Raw genomic sequence first — 22702 nt, 5'->3', positions numbered from 1 at the left:
GAAGTGAAAAATGGGTCAAAGTTTAGATGGGTAACATAATAAAAAACCCTTCTTTATGTATTTACCATATATTTGTACTTAATTCATTAATTAAAGCCACATTGTTTTAGTTTTAAACATGACATATATATGAATAATGTTATACTTATCACATTTTTTTACCATGTCACGTGTTATTACTTTATTGGACAGAGTTTTTCTTTTTCTTTTTGAGTTTTTCTTTTTATTTTTTAGTATTCAATGTATGAATGTCATGTAAGTTGCCACATAAGGTGGTATAAAATTGTGGTATAAAAATGTGGGATATCTACCACTACTGTATATTATATATCAGTAATGCTACACTTACCATATTATTATACCACAATTTCATACCACCTTACATGGCATTCAAACATTGGATACTAAAAAATAAAATATAAAACCTAAAAAAGAAAAAGGAAATACTCTTCCAATAAAGTAATGACATATAAGGTGGGATACAAATATGGGAAAAAAAATGTGGGACAATTAGCATTATTGATATATATATATATAGGGGCGTACATAAATCAAATATATTTGAAACGTACTTTAAGTATATTGGTAATGCTACACTATAATTAAGTATACTATTAATAACAAAATGTCACATTTTTTTTATTATATTAGCCGATTGTATAATGTGATAGTTGATATGTACGTACTTATTACGTCAATTATTATGATCAACTATATATTAATTAACACATCAAATATTATATTATGGGGTCTATTAATATGGTTATTACTTTTTAGCATTACATATTAATTAATATGGTTGGTTATGATTTTTTTAGCACTACGTACTCATATTAATATGGTTGGTAAAATTTTAATAGTCTTTTATAGAGATGTATGTTTCTTACAAAGAAATTGAGGTGAGCCTTATTTCATGCAAATTGGATCGTGAGAGGGTCGAATTCCACTCTTATCATTTTTTTTGCAATCTCAATCATTTAGAAGCCACATATGTTATAGCAAATTAATGATGGGATAAGAAGTCATGTTTCTTATCATGCAATTTTAAAGCATATATAATATTGAGGTAGCAAAGAAAATCATGTTGATTTGACTTTGTTAAATTAATTGCACCATATATATATATATATATATATACATATTTATGGCCATGCATACCCCCACAAAAAGCAAATAGCTAGCATGCATTGTAACCTCTAAGCACAGCATATAGCCCTGCCAGCCAATGCCTTTTAATTATTGTAATCCATGAACCACAAAAATTCTTTTGACCATTTGCATGTTTAGGGTTAATTTCTTTGTTGAGTCAGGATTGGATAAGCGGGAACAAAATTCACTGTTTTCCTACAAGACAAAATGAATATTCCTCACACATCAAAAAAACTTAGGGCAAAGGATGCATGACTACCCCACTGGCTCTTATTCTTATCTCAAAGTTTATATATATATATATATATATATATATATATATAACTAAGGAGTGGTCAAGTATCTGCGCGCTTTCTGTAATTTGAGAACCCCACATCCTGAGGGTGTCACTATAGAAGGAAAAATGGTGGTTGCTTTCATTTTTTTGAATATTCTTTCTTTGTACTTGGAACCGAATTTTGCTCCCAAGTCAAAAGGGTTTTATGTTATGATAGGTTTTTTTTTTTTTTTTTTTTTTTTATAAGCATGTTATGATAAGTTTGTGAATTCCTCATTTCCAACATAGATATTAGTCCTCTAGATGATTAATATTTATGTTGGAAGGGTAGAATTCACAAATTATTGATACTAGCTAGTCAGAGGTCGAACCACATTAATTAATTTGTTGATCATATTAGGTGACAAACTACCAGTTTATATGTACTTATTAGTTATTACATCAATTATTAATTATGGCTAAAAATTAATTAATTAATATAACAAACATAATACATAATATGTTAAAAAAAAATTAAAAAGTATACTAGAGAGTAGAGAGTATGGCTCGAAATTATTTTGCCAGAACTTAATTCTAGTAGGCATCTCTCAACACTTTCCCCTTCTTATTTTTTTTGGATAACATCATAAAGTTCATTGGTCCCCGGCTTATTGCATGATTTCAAAACCTCTCCTCTTTTAAGCCTATCCTACAACTACTTTAATTAACAGTCTTAATATCATTGAATACTGATCTTAAAAGTTCATCCAATGTGAGACTAGTTAGTGCTCAATAGTATTATCTCACTTGCTTAATCAATCACTCGCACTCACTACGTACATCAAAATCTTCCATACAAAAATAGATAAAAAATATGGTCACTCACTCGTGCATGTCAGCTGCGTTTGGTAATTTAGAAAGCTGATATATATGTAGCCGTTGCCCAAGACATGCATTGCTATTTTCGAACAAAAAAAAAAAAAATTATAGCTAGCTAGCTAGCCGAAGCCAAACAAAAAAAGATAGCTGTTGCATGGCTAAAGGGCTTTCAAAACACGTCCCAATTATTCTGTGACCAAATTTTAATAAATGACAGACGTGGAGGCTCAAAATCAAAGAAAGAAAGGGAGATTGAAATTGGTAGAGTTTCGATAAAGATAGTCGAAGCTGATGATGGAAGAGGACTGAGTCGATCTTCGAGGTTCAAATTTTGACCATCTTTATTAATCTTTTCTTTTTCTTTTTCTCACCAGTACTACTACTGCTGCTGCTATGCCCTAGCTAGTTAGCTTTTTCACTGTCATTTTCCTCCCCCTAGCTCTTACTACATATTCACCTCTCACAATCTTCATTTTGAATCTTTCAATTAGCTAATTAAAAATAAAATAAAATAGAAATTAATTATTATTCATTCAAGATTAGTAATGGCATTTTTCTTGGGGAATGGTAAAGAAAGCTGTAGCAAACTGGTGAAAATTAAAGCAAAAAGAAAGGGGAGGAGGGGACTGATTCGATTCTCTCATTGGGAAATGCTTCCATGCATCGCCAGTACACCCAACGTATAATTCTTTTCGCTTTCTCTTTTTAATTATTTAATCTTTTCAAAGATACAATATATATATATATATGTACAGTTTTTCTTTAGGGCGGTCGCGTTCGTAATTTTTTTATTTTTTTATTTTTGTGGGTTCTCATCGCAGAGCACTTGGTAGCCCATTTTTTATATTGCAGTACTCGACATCGCTTCATCCACCGATTTTTTAGGGTATTTTCCCTACGATTCACCATAAACCCTCCTAGGGTGTAGAATGAGATTTGTTAAGGCTGCATGTTAGGTTTTAACTCCGCCCAAAATCTTAGAGTTAAAACCTAACATAAAGCTGACAAACCAGTGCTGAGCACTGGAGAGAAGAAAAAAATGGCACTGTCGAGAGCTCGACGCTGGAAATTCGTAAAAGAAAAATTGCGGGCGTCCACCCTAGAGAATGACTGTATATATATATTTTTTTATTACACTTTACCCACCTGAACTTTGAGCTCAATGTTACTTCACCACCTAAAAAAAATTTGTATCAATTTACCATCTGAATTAAAAATTTGTTGCAATGTACCACATATGGCTCATTTTGTCTAAATTTTTGTTAAAAATAAAGGTGTTTTGGTATTTTTCAAGTCAGTTTTTTATTGTGTCAAAGCAGATAAAGTGTAAAAAAATATTTTTTTTTTAACAATAGAAACTTGAAAAAGACCAAAACACTCTTATTTTTAACAAAAGTTTAGACAAAATGAGACAGAGGTCGTATATTGCAACAAATTTTTAATTCAGGTGATAAATTGACACAATTTTTTTTAGGTGGTGAAGTGAGATTGTGCCCAAAATTCAGATGGGTCAAATGTAGAAAAGCCTATTTATATATGTGATATACAGGGAATGCATGGGCTTGGGTTTTTGACATTGTACAATATAAGTAGGTACTAATCTGATAATTTTTTACAATATGTTTTGGTATAAAAATTTTAAGTTATTATCTTATTTAAGAATTCTTAAACTTTTACTTCATATGTTTTCTAAGTGTTTAATTTCTTTTTCTTATTATATATGATATAATTTAAAAAATAAACATAAAAGTACTTTTTCGCAACCAAACCTCATCTAAAGCACTTACGTACAATGTAAAGTACTTTAATGTTAACAGCCAAACGATAAAATGCTTATGTGTAAAAGTGCTACTAATAGGAAGTGCTACTATTAAAAGCATTACGACACAAAAGTGCTTCTTGAGAAACAGTGCCAAATGGACCCTTATATTGTCTAATAGTTGAACCTTGTACAGATGTAAAAATATAATTGACAAATTTGTGTGTGTATAATCATTAATTATAAATTTATTCAAATGAATCTCACATAAAAAATTTATGAATGCAAAATCATTAATATATAATTTTTGGAGTTGTGTGACTCAATATAATTTATGAATGCAAAATGAATCTCACATAAAAAATTGACAAAACAATTTACAATATATAAGTAGCACAACCAAATGTATTTATATTAACGAAAAATAAAAATTTCTTAGTATTATTCATGCACGAAAATCTAGAAAATCAAAATGAAATATTGTTGACTAAAAAAGGAAAAATTGGGGACTACATACACAACGGGGGTTGGAGGGTCTTATAAAAAGGAGAAGTATACAACTTGGTACGTAAAAAAAAAAAAAAAAACAGAATTTCGATCCTATCTAAGACTAAAAATAAAAGTTGAGAACATATTTATATGATATTTTATGTTTCAACGTAATGCGTGTATTGGTTGCATGCACGTGAGGTGGTAGAGATGAGTGTGAGGTCATCACACAATGATAAAAGTTGTCCCTTTTCTTTTACTTTTTAGTCCTCCAAAATCTTTTACATTGTGCTCTCAGACTCCCCCCTAAATGTCCACCTCCTTGATTTTTGCACGGTTTTCCACCCCAACCAGTAACCCATCTGCAAATATCTTTGCTACAGGAACATTACCCTTTGGCCACATAGCAAAATTCTTCAGTTTATTTTATTTTTACGTTTGTTCACCTTCTTACATATGGATTAATCGTTTGTTTGTGGTGATATTATTGAGGAGTTGAGAGATGGAATTGTAGGAGAGTGAACTTGGAATTGGATAGATTCATAGATCCATTCCAAAATTGTTAGTGTTCCCAACCCATGACGTACTACTGATCAATTTGGGCTAGTCTCAAGCCTAGATACCCAATTCTTAAGTGAAGCCCAACCCAACGCTACCTAGCGAGTCCATGAAACAAAAACCTTAAATCTGATTGTGTTCCGTATTACTTTGCTCTCTTTAGAAAATGACATGATTGAAATGAATAGTACCTAGCTGCTAGCTAGTTATTGTTTGTTTAGTTCTCTGGTCTACATAATTTGCTACCTGGCCTGTACTTCTGAAACGGTTACATCATTTCTAGAGTAATGTCTTTGCCTACTTGAAGATGAATCTGCATCAGTGGAACTAATTAGCTGACTCAAAAATGCAGGTTCTTTAGGAAGAGGCAGACCAAATGCTTCATTGCTTAGCAAAGAAACAACATCAGACATTGTTGGTCGATCTATAGCTCTTTCTTGCACACACAAAAGACCCATCTGAATGTATCTCATAACTTCACTGCTTGAACATGAAGTAGACAATGTTGGATCCACCAGCTCCATGCCCTTGCCTTCTTTCCACAAATTCCATGCCTGAAAAACAATCCAATTTCAAAAATCTTAGCAAAAAATTCAAATGTAAACATATAAAAGGTGATTGGGATGTTCAGGTTGGTTGAAAGTTGCTTACTTTGCCAAGTAAGTTTAGAGAATGATCAGCCTCAAAGAAGGCAATGTTCCTATTGCCACTCATGATCTCTAGTAAGATCACCCCAAAGCTAAACACATCTGATTTTTCAGAAAACAAGCCGTCCATGGCATACTCGGGAGACATGTAACCACTAACAATCACATAGCAGAACACATTAGAAACTGAATGAAAGAAAGAGTACTTGTGTTATATGTAACATATTTACTAACCACATCTCTTAATTTACTTACAATGTACCGACAACCCGGTTTGTTTTTCCTCTAGTGTCATTGTCCCCAAAAATTCTTGCCATGCCAAAATCAGAAATTTTCGGGTTCATGTCGCTGTCCAACAGAATATTGCTGGTCTTCAAATCACGGTGAATGATCCTCAATCTTGAGTATTTGTGAAGATATAGAAGACCTTGAGCAATCCCTTCAATAATGTTAATGCGCCTTCTCCAATCCAAAAGTACCCTTTTGGTTGAATCTGCACCCAATTCATCTCAGTATGTGAACAACTTAACAAAGATAATGCAAATGGACACATAAAACATGTTTAAAGCCTTTGACCAAAAAAAAAACATGTTAAAAGCTTAAAAGAGATAATGCACAAACCAAAAATGAAGGAATCCAAGCTTCTGTTGGGCATGCACTCATAAATTAGTATGCTTTCCTCTGCTTCAATGCAGCATCCCAAAAGCCTAACCAAATTCCTGTGTTGCAGCTTACAAATCACTGAGACTTCATTTTTGAACTCCACCAACCCTTGCCTGGAAATTTTGGACAGCCTTTTCACTGCAATGTCCTGTCCTTCTAGCAACTTACCCTGTTTAATTCCATATTATATACACACATGTTGAAGGTTAAGAACATCTTGGCAATGCCAAATAAAATTAGGGTTATGAGGTACTGATGACTTGCCTTGTAAACAGGCCCAAATCCACCTTCTCCAAGCTTATTTGCCTCTGCAAAGTAATTTGTTGCAGTCTCTATGGTAGACAGACTAAAAAAGGGCAATTCTTGATCCTTCTGTCTGCCTAATTCTATGATATTTGCAGCTCTAACTTCATCATGCTGAATTGGTGATGCATTAGTGGATCTCATTTGGAATAATCTCACTTCATCAGAACTGTTAATGCCTTCTCCTCTGGTTACTTCATCTTCATTACATTAATTAGACAGGGTTGTGTTAAATTTGTGTTAAAAGTTTTATAGCACTCTCCCAATTTTAGTTCCAACAACTACATTTAGGAATAATGTACTCAACATAATAACAATCAAACTCAAACCTTTAAGTCGCCTTCTCCAACGCAGATAGCAAGATAAGGAGATTGGAATAAGAACCAAGAGGGAAGCCAAAGGAGCCATGATAGCCAACCACAGTTTCCACTTCTTACCATCTGGAGAGTGAAGACAATGCCACCATTTCCTTGGTAAGTTTAAATAACATCATGTTGCATACAATGAAAATTATCGCCAAAAAAATTGGAGGCATTACAAAGAAATTTAAATTACGTGTCAAATTGTAATTGATTTGTATAACTGAGTCACATTTTTATCAGAGAAATTGTATGAATGTGCCATAAAAAGTGATAACATTATAAAGTTTAAACCACATCCATATAAAGTCAAACAAACAAACCAAAGAATTGAAAAGCACCTAACACCTTCCAGAAACAACTTGATTATTGATTAAAATATGCACAGGAGAAGAATTTAATTAATTATATTTGTATAATATATAGTACTAATCAACTGTACGCAATATAATAATCTCTTGTTTTTTTCTTGCAAACCACGAGTCAAAGATACTTAATAATATACTAGTAAGTCATTCACATTTAAATCTCCATACATTCTTATAAAAAATTAAGTAAATTAGAAATTATTAAGATATCTAATTATAATTAAATAAATGAATACAGTGTTTCCAATAAAAACTAAAATGATCATAATTTAGTCAAATTTGTATCGATTTGTATAATTTTTTACAAAGATAATTCTTGAATGAGGACTTAAAACAAAGAAAGTTTGAATAATTGAACTACAATGCGGGATGGGCCCACAATATATCGGGTCTATGTATTTTTAATGAGTTCAGATCAGTTGCAAAGCTTGTGATTCTATGAGGGTGCAGGGTATGACACACTGATTGACCTGCCCCCAACGACAAACTTTGAAAAGAATTTAAGCCAAATTGATCGGCATTCGTTTCATGTTTAGAGTTTAGCTCTCGGATTTTAGGTGCTCAAAGTACGAGAACTAAGCTCTAAACTTGAAACTGTAGAAAGGCGATTCTACAGCTTAAAATAGTCAACTCTGTCTGGAGTTGAATATAGACTGCAGAAAAACCACCTACAGTCCCCTTGCCAATCAATTGGTGTCCACTCTGCACCCTCAAAGTAGCCCTCAGAATCAGATCCTTGCTGTATAATTAGTGAATTGAATTCAGACTTACCACTTGGAGCAGCACCGCGGATGTAGATAATCCCTGTCCCCTTCTCTATGATCTTCAACAAATCCTTTTTACTCCCATAATAAAATTGACATCCTGGTTCTTCTGTTTGAAGTGAAGCGTATGCAGTACAAGAACAATTGGTCTTGCACAAAGTCTCACAATCACTATTCCCCATATTAACAGAACCACCGTTAAACGCAGATGGCAGCGAACCATTCATCTCAGAGAAAACACCACCATCCTCACACTGAGATGGTATTGAAGTCAAGCACTTCCTACCTCCACTCGAATCCTCACACAAATCATGACTCACAGACGAAATCTTCCCATCCACCAGAAAATACTGGTCAAGCTTTCCAGTGGAAGCCATCACAAACCACATAAGGTCGTAATTCTTGTCGTTGCTAAAAGTGTAGTAGGCCTCATATTCATTGGACTGGTAGCTGAAATTGAAGTTATTCCCTGTTGAGTTTTCAAAAATAAACCGGAACCGTTGTCCGTCCCAGGAAGCGATCTCCATTCTGGCGCCATCTCCTCGCCAAACCACGAGCTTTGTGAAGTTTTCGTCATCAATGGTTAAGGTGAAGAGGCCACGAGCTGGGTTTTGGGGACTTATCCAAGAAACAAGAATATGAAAGCTTGCCTTGTATGTAGAGTTTAGACCAAACAACCCAAGTTTCATGCCAGGGAGATAAGTATCACTTGGAATATCAAAACTTTGCCATATAAGAGTACCTGCATCCAAGGTATTAAATATCGATGTTAGCAGAAACATGGAGGGTCAGAAAATCAGAAATATTGTTAGAATATTGCCAAATGACCAATTTCAGCCCTGTAGTTTGGCCAATATTATTATTTTTTTGTCCACGGTTGTTTCAATTCCAATCATTGTAATTTGTGTCATCTGTAATTCAAGAACAAATTTCATTTTCCATCAAATGTGTTGATGAAACATAGTTCCATTAATTGCTCCAACAAGCGCAAAGCACGCGACTGTTCCATCAATAAATTTGACGGAAAGTGAAATTTGTCCTTAAATTGGTGAAATTAAAACGGCTGGCACAAACAAGAGGTACAAAACTGGTCATTTGGCCTTGATAGGACAGCAACATTGAGGTATCTGAAAATACAGAAATATGGATATTACTGAGATACATTTTTTGAAAATTTGATAATTTGATAGAATTGAGAAAGATTGAGTATCTGAAGAATTTGAGAATACTATCGAAATTTCAGACCATGCCTGTATCTGCTTCTTTAAGGACCAAATTTCCTGAATCAAGAAGCGTTGCACTTGTGTTTGTGGCCGTGGCAACATTTCCTGAATTGACTATCAACGGAACTTGTCGTCGGTCCATGAGAACCAAATTCCCGGACCGGATTTGAAGCAAGCCGGACGAATCCAACATGGGACTTTCGCGGTCAACCCAGACCACCTTCTTTGGGTCGGCACTGAACCAAATTCCCAGATAGTGATAGCCTGAAAGACTGCCGCTGAAGAAGCCAAGCTCGAAAACTCCACCGGCTGAAACCAGGGTTTGATTGTCTATGAGCGTGTCCGCAGGTGTAAGTGTGTCTTTTGCATGAAATGAGACTGAAAAGAAGGTAGAGAATGATATGAAGTAAATAAGAGGAAGAAACTCTTTTTTCATGGTTCTCATGATCATGCTAGCCATTATTGCAGAGAAGGTGTAAAACAAATCAAGGTGATGAATTAATATTGAAGCTAGAGGAGTAGATGAAGACCGAGTTGGCTTTAAATTATACAATAAGTTTTTCTTGCATTCTCATTAGTGCAGGTTCATTAGTCAACTAGTTACTGGTTTTTTATTCTAAAATTAAGGGAAGATATATGTCAACCCCATTTCGTAGTTCTCAAGCCAGATATATGATCTTCCAATGGAATCAGAATTAACAGGGAATAAACTAAACATATATCATTGAAACATATTGTGAACTCCTGGAGCGGTTAAGTTTTACAAATAAATAATTAATTCAAGCAAAATTACATGCAGTAGTGAATCCAAAAAAACTTAGTCCCATGCCTTGATGAAGAAGGAACAAGCTTGTTTTGCTTGCCCCTGTCTAAACTTCTTTGAGGCATTTTATCGAACACTTTGCTCCTACCCTTAAAAACTATCAAAGGAACAATGAGCTCCTGGAGCAATTTAATTGCCCTCAAATGAATCACCACTAATGACATGCTGACACACAATGGGAAGCTCCCAAACCAGTTGTGTGTACCTTTTGATTATAAGGTCAAATGGCCCAGATGTTCAGTCGTGAAGATGAAAGTTTGAAAAGCATCTTGTTGGTTGGGAAGCTAGCCAGATTTTTTGTCTGTACCTGACTACCTTCACATTTGATAATAACAAGCTTCTACTGATTTCTGCTTTTTATTTTTTTTATTTGTTTTTTCGATGGCTTCAATATAATTAATTATGTGTAAGACGCATTTCAAAATTGATATTGATGCTACTGCTAACCCCTGACTGATCAATTTGGGCTCAATTTTAACAGATTAGTCTCAAGCCTAGATACAAATTCTTAAGGTAAGCCCAACCCAACGCTAGCTAACTAGTCCGTGAAAGGAAAACCATAGTCTGATTGTTGCCAAGTTACTTTTTAAAATGACATGGATTGCAGTTGTTGGGTAGCCCGCTGGAAGGATCGTGAAAAATTGTCCAGTTTGCACTCAAATTTGATCTCCCTTTCCCTCAAATCCAAAAAATTAAAAAAAATTACATGGATCAAAATGAATAATAAGCTAGCTGCTAGTCGTTGTTTTTTTAGTTCTCTGGTCTACATAATTTGCTACCTGGCATGTACTTCTGAAATGGATAAATCTTTTGTAGAATCTGCATAAGTGGAACTCAACTGACTCAAAAATGCAAGTTCTTTAGGAAGACGCAGAGCAATTGCTTCATTGCTTAGCATGGAAACTACGTCCGACATGGTTGGTCGATCCATAGCTCTTTCTTGCACACACAAAAGACCCATCTGAATGCATCTCATAACTTCACTGCTTGAACAAGAATCATGCAATGTTGAGTCCATCAACTCCATGCTCTTGCCTTCTTTCCACAAATTCCAAGCCTAAAACAATCCAATTGGTTTAAAAAATCTTAGCAACGAATTACAAGTACACATATAAAAGGTGATTGGGATGTTCAGGGTAAATTGTTGAATTGTTGCTTACATTTCCCATTAAGTTTAGAGAATGATCAGCCTCAAAGAAGGCAATGTTCTTCTTGCCACTCATGAGCTCTAGTATGATCACCCCAAAGCTAAACACATCCGATTTATCAGAAAAAAGGCCGTCCATAGCATACTCGGGAGACATGTAACCACTAACAATTATAAGCAAAAATGTATTAGAAACTAAATGGAAAAATGAGTAATGTTATACCTACGATATTTATTGACAACATCTCTTAACTAAGTGTACTTACAATGTACCAACTACTCAGTTTGTTTTTACTCTAGTGTCATTGTCCCCGAAAATTCTTGCCATGCCAAAATCAGAAATCTTCGGGTTCATGTCATTGTCCAACAAAATATTGCTGGTTTTCAAATCGCGGTGAATGATCCTTAATCTTGAGTATTTGTGAAGATACAGAAGACCTTGAGCAATCCCTTCAATAATGGTAATGCGCCTTCTCCAATCCAAAAGTACCCTTTTGGTTGAATCTGCACCCAATTCATCTCAGTCTATGAACAAAGACGATGAAAATAGACACAAATATAGAACATGTTAAAGCTTAAAACAGATGATGCACAAACCGAAAATGAAGGAATCCAAGCTTTTGTTGGGCATGTACTCATAAATTAGTATGCTTTCTTCTGCTTCAATGCAACATCCCAAAAGCCTAACCAAATTCCTGTGTTGCAGCTTACAAATTAATGATACTTCATTTTTGAACTCCTTCGACCCTTGCCTGGAAATTTTGGACAGCCTTTTCACTGCAATGTCCTGTCCTTGTAGTGGCAACTTATCCTGTTTCCATAATACATGCATAAAACATACTGAGGGTTAAAAAGATGTTGGCAATGCCAAATAAAAAGGAAAAAGCCATATATTTGTACCACATGTGTATTACATCTTTAATAGAGGCAAGCCCATTTAAACAAGTGGATCCTACCTTTGTTAGAGATGTTGTACTCATGTGGTATAAAAAAAAGTGATTTAGTATTACTCAAATAAAAATTATGATTATCAGGGAACGGAAGACTTTGCCTTATAAACAGGCCCAAATCCTCCTTCTCCAAGTTTATTAGCCTCTGCAAAGTCATTTGTTGCGGTCTTTATGGTAGACAGGCTAAAAAAGGGCAGCTCTTGATCCTTCTGTCTGCCTAATTCCATGGTATTTGCACCTCTGACTTCATCACAATTGATAATGCCTACCCCTTTGATTACTTGATCTTTAGGTTGCCTTCTCCAACGCGGATAGCATATGGAGATTGGAATAAGAACCAAGAGGGAAGCCAAAGGACCCATGATCGGCAACAAGGGTCTCCACTTCTTACCATCTGGAGAATGAAGACAATGCCACCCCTTTCTTGGTAAGTTTAAATAACATTTCTTTTTGTACACAACGAAAATTATCTCTAACGAAATTGGAGGAATTAAAAAAAATATTTACCTAATTATCTGTCAAATTGTATTAAAAGTTTGGAGCACATTTACACAAAGTCAAATAAGCAAGCCAAAGACTGAAATGCACCCAACACCTTCCCATAAAAAGGGATATTTTACATTGAAGGCCAAAATGAGAAACAAACTTAACCCACAATCCAGTTGGCCAAATACTTAATTTTCAGGATAGGATTCTTACCAAGCACTCAGCAATCCGTACAGAGTGTTTGGCAGTTTTTACCGAGCAATCGGCAGCTGCAGATGTATTTACAACCTAAACACATGTATTTGCATCTTAAAAACTACATATGCAAGCTCAAAATATCCTAAAACCTGCAGCCTGCATCTAAAAAAAACTGTACATTTACATCTTAAAAACTACATATACAAACTCAAAATGTCCTAAAAATTGCAAAATCTAAAAAAAATTGCAAATACAAATGTAAATGCATGTGCCAGCGCTCGGATCCTTTTTTATATTGCCGACCACGTACACGCGAAATAAAATGTACATTCTTTGTCTTAAATTCTTTTTAGGTGGATTTTCGAACCTTGCCTTTTTTTTATTCTTGGAGGTATTTATTATAAAAAGAAACAACATGATTATTGATTAAACTATGCACTAAAAAAAGATTAAATGTATTTATAGTCACCATGCATGGTTCCCACCACAGGGGAAAATGTTGTAATTAATTCGTATTATATGTAGTACTAAACGACTGCACTTAATATAATAATAGCTTTTTATTGTTATTGCAGACCACGAGTCTCGAGGCTTAATAATATTCTAGTAACCCATTCAACTTTGATGCCTGTGTTACTGTGTAGGACAATATGATCGAGAAGTTATGTATGTGAAAGACATTCAATTCAATACCTTTTCTTATGTACGTGCTTTTATCATAATCATCTCTGTATCATTAGTTGAATTCAGACTTACCACTTGGAGTACCATGGCGGATGTAAACAGTCTCAGACCCTTTCTCTATGATCTTCAAAAGATCCCTTTCACTCCCATAGTAAAGTTGACATCTCCCAGCTTGTTCATCATTCTGAAGTGAAGCGTATGCAGTACAAGAACAATTATTCTTGCACAAAGTCTCACAATCAGTAGTCCCCATAATAACATAACCACCATTAAATGCAGATGGCAGCAAGCCATTCATCTCAGAAAAGCTACCACTACACATAGATGGTATTGATGTGAAGCACTTCCCAGTATTACCTCCATTCGAATCCTCACATAAAGCATGACTCACAGAAGAAATCCTCCCATCCAACATAAAATACTGGTCAAGGTTTCCAGCAGAAGCCATCACGAACCACATGAGGTCGTAATTTTCGCTGCTACTAAAAGAGTAGTAGGCCTCGTATTCATTGGAATGGTAGCTGAAATTGTAGGTATTTGCAGTCGAGTTCTCGAAAATAAACCGGAGTGGCTGCCCCTCCCAGTTTTCCTCCCAGAAAGCAATATCCATTTTGGCGCCATCTTTGCGCCAAACCACAAGCTTTGTGAAGTCGTAGCTGTCAATGGTTAAGTTGAAGAGGCCACGAGCTGGGTCTTGGGGGCTTACCCAAGAAACAAGAGTGTGAAAGTTTTTTTGGGTTGTGTTTAGGCCAAACAACCCAAGTTTCATCCCAGGAAGATAAGTATCACTTGGTATATCAAAGCTTTGCCAGATAACCGTACCTGTGTTCAAGGTATTAAATATCGATGTTAAAGGGAAATATTGAGAATCTAAAAATACAGACAAATGGACGAAATTAATTATATGAAAATTTTGAGTGATGTACTGAAAGAGAGCATTATCGAAATTTCAGACTATGCCTGTATCTGCTTCTGTAAGGACCAAATTTCCAGAATCAAGAAGTGTTGCACTTGTGTTTGTAGCCGTGGCAACATTTCCTGAAATGACTAAACTGCTCTTGTCGCAGGTCCATGAGAACCAAATTCCCTAACCGGATTTGAAGCAGGCCGGACGAATTTAATATGGGATTGTCGCGGTTACCGACCCAGACAGCCTCGTTTGGGTCGGCGGCGAACCATATTCCCAGGTAGTGATAGCCAGAGAAGCTTTCGCTGACGAAGCCAAGCTTGAAAACTCCGCTGGCTGAAACTAGAGTTTGATTGCCCCTCAGTGTGTCTGAAGGGGCAAGTGTGTCTGTTGCTGGAGATGAGAATGAAAAGAAGGTACAGAATAATGATATGAAGCAAATTATAGGAAGAAATTCGTTTTTCATGGTTCTCATGAGCATGATGACCTTTATTGCAGAGAAGGTGCAAAGCAAATTAACCTGATGATTTAACTTGAGCTAGAGGTCTCTAGATGAAGACCCCAATTAGCTAGTTTTTTATTTTCTAAATACAAATGTTAACCCCGGCCAGCAGGTTGATTAGTCAACAACTGATTTTTTATTCTGAAAGGCATCATTTCATATTTCAGGGAATAATAAATTTAAAGTGTTATATCATAGAAACATAATGTGAACTCCTGGAGCAAAATGGTTAAGTGTTACTGTGTTAGGAATAAATAATTAATTCAAGCACGTACCATCACTTTCGTGGGAGCCTGATGAAGAAGGAACAATGAGCTTTTTATATTTGTCCATGCCTTAAACTCTTTGAGGCATTTTATCAACCAGTTTTCCTCTGGTCCAATTTAATGGGTAGGAAAAATGTTTAATGGGATCAATTGTTTTCACTTGCCTTCATATAGATCCGCCACTAATAACATTCAACAGTGCACAAAGGGAAGCTCACAAACCAGCGGTGTCTACCTTTTGATTATAAGGTAAAAATTAAGGCCCAGATGTGAAGTCTTGAAGCAGATAGTTTGAAAAGCATCTTGTTGGATGGGAAGCTAGAGTTTTTGTCTGTACTCCATCATTGTAGGATCAAATGGCTTCAACACTATAATTAATTCTCTATACAAGGAACTATACATAAGTGACCATTTCTGAGTGAACTTACCCATGACTGATCAATATGGGCTCAATTTCAACATATTAGTCTCAAAGATACTATCACATTGTAGACTATGTTACTAATAAAAGTGAGACCATTTATACAAGTGGATCCTACCTCTATTATAAAAATGGTCGATAATGTGGTCCAAATAGTTTTGTTGATCTAATTACTGCTTAATGCTGCAAAACACAGGCTTAAATTTATATACTAATGGGCACCTGTATGACAGTTACAAAGAAATGTTTGGTAAAAAAATGTGCATTTTTCTTTTACATTATATTACAACTTTGATACAGGTAAAATAAACTCCACAGCAGTAGTATTAATTGTAGATGAACTTGGTTATGAAGAATATATTCCCGGGGAAGCTTTGGTTTGCTGCTACCTAGCATGCACTCCTGAAATGGTTATATCAGATAATGCAGAGTAATGCCTTTGTCTACTTGAAGATGAATCTGCATCAGTGGAACTTAGCTGACTCCAAAATGCAGGTTCTTTAGGAAAAGGCATAGCAATTGACTCATTGCTTAGCATAGAAACAACATCTGACATGGTGGGTCGATCCATAGCTCTTTCTTGCACACACAAAAGACCCATCTGAATGCATCTCATAACTTCACTGCTTGAACATGAAGCAGACAGTGTTGAATCCATCAACTCCATGCTCTTTCCTTCGTTCCACAAATTCCAGGCCTAAAATTAAAAAACCCAATTTCAAAAATCGAATAGTTAGTGGAACAAAAAAAAAAAAGTGATTGGGATTTTCAGGGGTTTATAGAAGTTGCTTACATTGCCTAGTAAATTTAGAGAATGATCAATCTCAAAGAAGGCAATGTTCTTCTTGCCACTTATGATCTCTAATAAAATGACCCCAAAACTAAACACATCTGATTTTTCAGAAAACAGGCCGCCCATGGCATACTCCGGGGACATGTAACCACTAAAAAATATACATTAGAAACTGAATCAAAGAAGAGCATACGAAAACCAAATGAGTATGAACATGCAAATTCTCGAAAATACACAAGGTGCATAACTAAAGCAGCAAAAAATTTACTTACAATGTACCAACAACCCGGTTTGTTTTTCCTTTAATTTCATCATCCCCGAAAATTCTTGCCATGCCAAAATCAGATATTTTCGGGTTCATGTCTCTGTCCAACAGAATATTGCTGGTTTTCAAATCACGGTGAATGATCCTTAATCTTGAGTACTTGTGAAGATACAGAAGGCCTTGAGCAATCCCTTCAATAATGTTGATGCGCCTTTTCCAATCTAAAAGCATCCTTTTGGTTGAATCTGTACCTAATTGAACATATATAGATAATAAGAACAGAAACATATATAGGACATGTTAAAAGCTTAAAAAAGAATGACAAAAAAAAAAAGCTTAAAAAAGAGATCATGGACAAACCAAAAATGAAAGAATCGAGGCTTCTGTTGGGCATGTACTCATAAATTAGAATACTTTCGTCTGCTTCAATGCAGCATCCCAAGAGCCTAACCAAATTCCTGTGTTGCAGCTTACAGATTACTAAGACTTCGTTTTTGAACTCCTTCAACCCTTGCCTGGAAATTTCGGACAACCTTTTCACTGCAATTTCCTGTCCTTCTACTAGCAAACCCTGCATTTTCCATAATACATTGATGTTTATGGTTTATTAAGAAGATCTCGGCAATGTCAAACAAAAAATCAATAATGCTATGTTCACCAAATGATGTGTATCGTATACGTCAGAATTTGAACTTGCTAGAAAATAAATAAAGTCCATTGTAGACTCATATTTGATTGAAAGAAAAACTGACATGCACATAATTTGGTGAACAAATTTAATGAGCAAAAACTGATGACTTGCCTTATAGACAGGCCCAAATCCGCCTTCCCCAAGTTTATTAGCCTCTGCAAAGTAATTTGTTGCAGTCTGTATGCTAGAAAGACTAAACAAGGGCAGTTCTTGATCCTTTTGCCTGCCTAATGCCATGATATTTGCAGCTCTAACTTCATCAGGCAGAATTGGTGATGCATTAGCGCTCATTTGGAATAATCTCACTTGATCCGAATTGATATCGTCTTCTCGTCTACTGACTTGATTTTCTGATTACATTGAATATTAGACAAGGGTTGCCTTTTTAATTAATTAGAAATATCATGGTCAAAAATAATGATATATATTCTTATGCATATGGAACATGCTAATTCTAGAGAATTTGTACAATTTATCAACTCATAGGTAATTAGTACCAAGTACGAAATTCATGTTACCAACCATTGAATCAAAATCCAACTGATCGATACCTCCTGCATTCCAATAATGCAGGATGGTATTGAAGTGCAGGAATACCCTGAGATCTCAGGGTATTCCTGCACTTCAATACCTAGAGCGCAGATAGTACTCCGGTCCCCAATTAATTGCAAGTTTGCAACGTATATATGCATTTAGCATTGTATCCATATAAAAATCAAATTCAGACTAAAAAATAATGAAATTAACTCAAACCTTTATGTCCCCGGCGCAGATAGCAGGCTAAGGAGATTGGAACAAGAACCAGGAGGAACGCTAAAGGAACCGCGATAGCCAACCAGAGTTTCCACTTCTTACCATCTGAAGAGTGAAGACATTAATTGCCACCATTTTAATTATTTGTAAGTTTCAAATAACATTTCTTGTTGTACACAAAGGAATTAAAATGAAATTTTCCTCTCTTTTGTTTTTTTGTCAACAATCCATATGAAAATATTAACCAACTATTGGTCTCATGGTATTTCTCTCTACTTTATTGGAAGAGATTCCAAAGTCAAATCCTCTCATGCATATAAAAAACCAATATGAAAAAAAAAATATCTAAAATAAATAGAATGGTTTTTATTTCTCCTTAAACAATAATAAGTGTCGAGTCTTGACCCAGTTTGCGATCTCTCCCAGTGGACCCCTTCTTAGTTATTTGCCAGCATATCATAATTAACTCTAACTGGTGCTTACAATATTGAAAGGCCATTAATTGTTTATGGAACTGCTACGCTATGTTGAACAAGAATATCATTTCAGATTTGTTGTAATTATCTGTGTAGTCGTCCCACATAGTTTGTATTAAAACACATTCATATATAATTCACACAAAGTCAAACAAGCAACCAAAAGAATTCCGAAGCACCTAGCATTTTCTTTTTGATAATTGAACTATAAACAACATGGTTAGTGATTAAACTATGCAGGATAAGAATTTAAATTAGTTGAGTGTCGTAATCGATCCTACATTCCTACCACACAGAAAAAATTGTTATTAGTTTATATTATATACAGTAAACGATGGTACTTAATATAATAATCTCTTTTAAAATATGAATATTGCAGACCCGGAGTTGAGACCTATTAATATATATTGAATTGTTCAATAGTCAGATAATATAGTAGATTAAACTAATGTTAGACCGTCAATATGAACTATTAATCAAATAAAATATTCTTGTTTGAAATTAAGTATGTCTTAAATTAAGAGTTTAACAATATAACATGACAAATTATCTTAATTAAGCAAACAAGATCGAAACCCTTTAAGCTGGACGAGAGTCAAAACCGAAGCCCCCACGTGTCAAAGCAAAAAGGCTTTGATTTGGCCTGAAAATTTGAAGAGTGTTTTTTCTGACTTACCACTTGGAGCAGCACCGCCGCGAATGTAAATGAACCCCGGCCCCTTCTCTATGATCTTCAACAGATCCTGCTTACTCTGATAATAAAGTTGACACACTTGCTGATCATTCTGAAGAGAAACGAATGCAGTACAAGAACAATTGCTCTTGCACAAAGTCTCACAATCACTAGTTTCCATATTTACGGAATTACCCATATTAACCGTAGATGGTAGCGAACCATTCATCTCTGAAAAACTGTCACCATCCTCACACATAGATGGCAGCGAAGTCAAGCACTTCCCGCTATTACCGCCACTCGAATCCTCACACAAAGTATGAGTCACAGAAGAAATCTTCCCATCCACCATAAAATACTGGTTCAGATTTCCAGTGGAGGCCATCACAAACCACATGAGGTCGTAGTTGTTGTTGCTGTTGCTAAAAGTGTAATAGGCCTCAGCTTTAGCGACGGAGTGGTAGCTAAAGTTGTAGTCATTACTATTCCCAGTCTTGTTGTCGAAAACGAACCGCATGTTATGTCCGTCCCAGAAACCAATGTCCATGTCGAGTCCATCACCTCGCCAAACCACAAGCCTTGTGAAGTCGAATCGGTCCACGGATAGAGTGAAGAGGCCACGAGCTGGGTTTTGGGGGCTTACCCAGGACACAAGAATGTGAAAGCTTTGTTGGGTTGTGTTTAGGTTAAACCACCCAAGTTTCATCCCAGGAAGATATGTATCACTTGGTACATCAAAACTTTGCCATAAAATAGTACCTGTATCCAAGGTATTAAATATCGGTGTTAACAGAAATATCGAGGGTCTGAAAATACAGAAATATCAACAAAATATCGAGAATTAAGTGCCTGTTTCTGCTTCTTTAAGCACGAAATTTCCGGTATCAAGAAGTGTTGCGGTGGTGTTGGGGGTGGCGGCGACATTTGCTGCATTGACTATCACTTGCAGCTGCCGCCTGTCGGTGAGGACCAGATTCCCGGATCGTAGTTGAAGGCTACCGGAAGAATCCAATATGGCAATATCGCGGTTACCAACCCAGACAGCCTTGTTTGGATCAGCGGCGAACCAAATTCCCAGGTAGTAATAGCCTGAGAAGCTGTCGCTGAAGAAGCCAAGCTTGAAAACTCCGCCGGCCGAAACCAGAGTTTGATTGTCTCTCAAGATGTCTGAAGAAGTAAGTGTGTCTGTTGCTGCAGATGAGAATGAAAATAAGGTGGAGAATAATATGAAGCAAATAAGAGGAAGACCTTCTTTTTTCATGGCTCTCATGCTGGTCAATGTTGCATATATAGAAGGTGCAGAGCAGAAGCTAGCTGTTGATCAGTTCATCAAGCTATAGAGGTGTAGATGAAGACCAGTTTTTTATTTTCTTGGCACTCGAAAATCGATCTTATGCACTCTTTATGCGTGAGAGTATTGCAATCTGTGGAATGCTGGAAGTCATTTTTGGAGTGCCAATACATCTATGTTTTCTATATGTTTTGCTGCAACCTGAGTAAGGCATGTTCATTAGTCAACTAGTTATTTACTGGTTACTTAATTTATATTCTCAAGGGAATGGTTTATATAATTATTAAGTTGGCTAGCCTCATTCTCAAACCAGATAGATTTTGATATCTTCCAGAGGATCATAAATTATTTGCGAATAAATTATACATAATCATTGAAACATAATGCGAACTCCTTAGCGTAGTGGTTAAGTTCTAAGAGAATAATTCATTCAAACACCCTTGCTATTTATTTGGTCAAACCAGCCCTTTTCTAGCTAGGTGATGTGATAAAGGCAAATGCTATGTATTTGTACTGGCTTTCTTTTTCCAAACTCATGTATCCACACCACATCATTGAACAGTCAATATATATAAGAATATAATGTGGAGGCCTCTATAATGTAAATTGGGAAATAAAGTTGACCGACCCGTAAATGTATTTAGAATTGACTCAGATTTTTAAAGTTAGGGGAACAATTAAATTAGGCCAAAAGACGTTTTTGGTCCATGTATTATGGATGAGTCGCACTTTGGTCCCGTCATTTCAATTTGAATTTTTTATGGATCATGTTTCTATTAATGTCACAATCAGATCCAATCCGTCAAAATCGTCTACTTTAAAACCAATCAGGTGGTGCCACGTCGGCATTTTCTGTCTTGATTTTGACGAATTGGACTTGATTACAACACTAATGGAAACACGGTCCTACAAACGTGCAAATTGAAATTACGGGACCAAAGTGCGACTTACCCCAAAGTACAGAGACCAAAAGTGACTTTACGCCATTAAATTAAAATGGCTATGAAGTGAAAATAAAAACGGAACCATATGTATATATATTGCATGTATAGAACGTTTATTCATTTAACTAGCTACTCATATATATGTATAATATGAATTAATTTTGTTATTAACCAATTAGCTATCAGTCAAGTGATATTTTCCTCTACTTTGTTATCTATGTCATATATATCCATGATATGTAGATCGAGGTCTTCCAATGAAGGATCCCTCATATAACATTAAATGAGGGATCCTCATGTGGGGCCGACACGAGTCGTTTTGTGTCGATCCGAACCGTTTATTTTTTGCATCTGCATTGATAGATCATCCATGCAAAAAATCAGCCAAATCAAAAATCATTGCCTATCTAACTTTGATCAAACAAATAGACGAACCAAATATTTTCAATGAAACCGTTCATTTGTTTGATCAAAGTTAGATAGGCAAATGATTTTCAATTTGACTGATTTTTTATAAGGATGATTTATTAATGGAGATATAAAAAATGAACGGTTCGGATCGACACAAAACGACTCGTGTAGGCCTCACAGGGGGTTCCCTCATTTAGTATATATATATATATAGGGGTCTTCCAAGTTTCTTTATATATATATATATATAAAGAAACTTGCATAAAGTCACAATGTACACTTACACTATCAATAGGAAATTATTGTCATAACTCGTAACCATAGCCATTGAGTTACACATAAGCAATGGATAATCATTATCTTTATTAAGTAGAAACTCCCTATTATCTTCATATCATTATACAACTAAAAGGAAGTTCAAATATTATAGATATCCCCATGAGATTGTTTGGGCTCCATGCTATAATATACATAACATATTCAAATTTACAAGTATATATATCTCAAATATATCATATATATATACATATTTGACTCCAAAATAGGAGAAAAGTTAATCTATCAGTGTCAAACTTAATTTGAGGAGAACTATTTATTAAATGAA

At 35.4% G+C, this 22702-nt stretch overlaps 3 protein-coding genes and 2 pseudogenes across 10 annotated transcripts; all 5 read right to left on the bottom strand.

Annotated features, from left to right (window-relative positions):
* Positions 1–5332: 5332 nt before the first annotated feature.
* On the bottom strand, positions 5333–9862 carry LOC147279116 (receptor-like serine/threonine-protein kinase SD1-8). Of its 4 annotated transcripts, none has more exons than XM_086250830.1 (8): positions 9445–9862; positions 8202–8936; positions 7011–7143; positions 6665–6872; positions 6359–6569; positions 5993–6230; positions 5742–5892; positions 5333–5644 (listed from the first exon to the last, which is right to left on the bottom strand). In XM_086250830.1, exons 1-8 carry the CDS (start codon positions 9860–9862, stop codon positions 5333–5335), a joined length of 2406 nt encoding a protein of 801 aa, XP_086106956.1. The 4 variants fall into 4 exon arrangements, with proteins under 4 accessions (XP_086106956.1, XP_086106953.1, XP_086106955.1 ...); XM_086250827.1 differs by having other exon boundaries at positions 6665–6903; positions 7027–7143; XM_086250829.1 differs by having other exon boundaries at positions 6665–6897; positions 7027–7143.
* A 1153-nt stretch (positions 9863–11015) lies between these two features.
* LOC147279114 (receptor-like serine/threonine-protein kinase SD1-6 pseudogene) lies at positions 11016–15087 on the bottom strand (annotated as a pseudogene).
* Positions 11668–12699, bottom strand: LOC147279115 (G-type lectin S-receptor-like serine/threonine-protein kinase B120 pseudogene; annotated as a pseudogene).
* Positions 13758–15447, bottom strand: LOC147279113 (G-type lectin S-receptor-like serine/threonine-protein kinase At2g19130). The gene is made up of 4 exons (XM_086250325.1): positions 15390–15447; positions 14847–15005; positions 14666–14743; positions 13758–14527 (listed from the first exon to the last, which is right to left on the bottom strand). Exons 1-4 carry the CDS (start codon positions 15445–15447, stop codon positions 13758–13760), a joined length of 1065 nt encoding a protein of 354 aa, XP_086106451.1.
* Positions 15448–16186: 739 nt separating this feature from the next.
* LOC147279112 (receptor-like serine/threonine-protein kinase SD1-8) lies at positions 16187–20722 on the bottom strand. 5 transcript variants are annotated; one of them, XM_086250831.1, is made up of 8 exons: positions 20302–20722; positions 19456–20211; positions 18298–18408; positions 17662–17900; positions 17220–17430; positions 16867–17104; positions 16595–16745; positions 16187–16498 (listed from the first exon to the last, which is right to left on the bottom strand). In XM_086250831.1, the coding sequence occupies exons 1-8, from the start codon at positions 20720–20722 to the stop codon at positions 16187–16189; spliced, it is 2439 nt and encodes an 812-aa protein (XP_086106957.1). The 5 variants fall into 5 exon arrangements, with proteins under 5 accessions (XP_086106957.1, XP_086106961.1, XP_086106958.1 ...); XM_086250835.1 differs by having other exon boundaries at positions 17662–17891; XM_086250832.1 differs by having other exon boundaries at positions 18304–18408.
* Positions 20723–22702: the final 1980 nt, after the last annotated feature.

Source organism: Dryas octopetala, chromosome 7, assembly GCF_963921425.1.
Source record: "Dryas octopetala chromosome 7, drDryOcto1.1, whole genome shotgun sequence".
Classification (NCBI taxonomy): Eukaryota; Viridiplantae; Streptophyta; class Magnoliopsida; order Rosales; family Rosaceae; genus Dryas; species Dryas octopetala.
This window is presented reverse-complemented; position numbering and strand designations above follow the sequence as displayed.

Excerpts from the sequence above, each read along its gene's own strand:
- LOC147279116 (XM_086250827.1), bottom strand. The coding sequence starts at position 9,862 with ATGAGAACCATGAAAAAAGAGTTTCTTCCTCTTATTTACTTCATATCA. Across the intron at positions 8,937-9,444 it reads CCTTAAAGAAGCAGATACAG|GTACTCTTATATGGCAAAGT; the intron begins GCATGGTCTGAA and ends CCTTGGATGCAG. Across the intron at positions 5,893-5,992 it reads AACCGGGTTGTCGGTACATT|TGGTTACATGTCTCCCGAGT; the intron begins GTAAGTAAATTA and ends TGTGATTGTTAG.
- LOC147279113 (XM_086250325.1), bottom strand. The coding sequence starts at position 15,447 with ATGGACAAATATAAAAAGCTCATTGTTCCTTCTTCATCAGGCTCCCAC. Across the intron at positions 14,744-14,846 it reads AAACGAGGCTGTCTGGGTCG|GAAATGTTGCCACGGCTACA; the intron begins GTAACCGCGACA and ends TAGTCATTTCAG. Across the intron at positions 14,528-14,665 it reads CCTTACAGAAGCAGATACAG|GTACGGTTATCTGGCAAAGC; the intron begins GCATAGTCTGAA and ends CCTTGAACACAG.
- LOC147279112 (XM_086250831.1), bottom strand. The coding sequence starts at position 20,722 with ATGAGAGCCATGAAAAAAGAAGGTCTTCCTCTTATTTGCTTCATATTA. Across the intron at positions 17,901-18,297 it reads CCGGGGACATAAAGGTTTGA|AAAATCAAGTCAGTAGACGA; the intron begins GTTAATTTCATT and ends CAATGTAATCAG. Across the intron at positions 17,431-17,661 it reads GATTTGGGCCTGTCTATAAG|GGTTTGCTAGTAGAAGGACA; the intron begins GCAAGTCATCAG and ends TGGAAAATGCAG.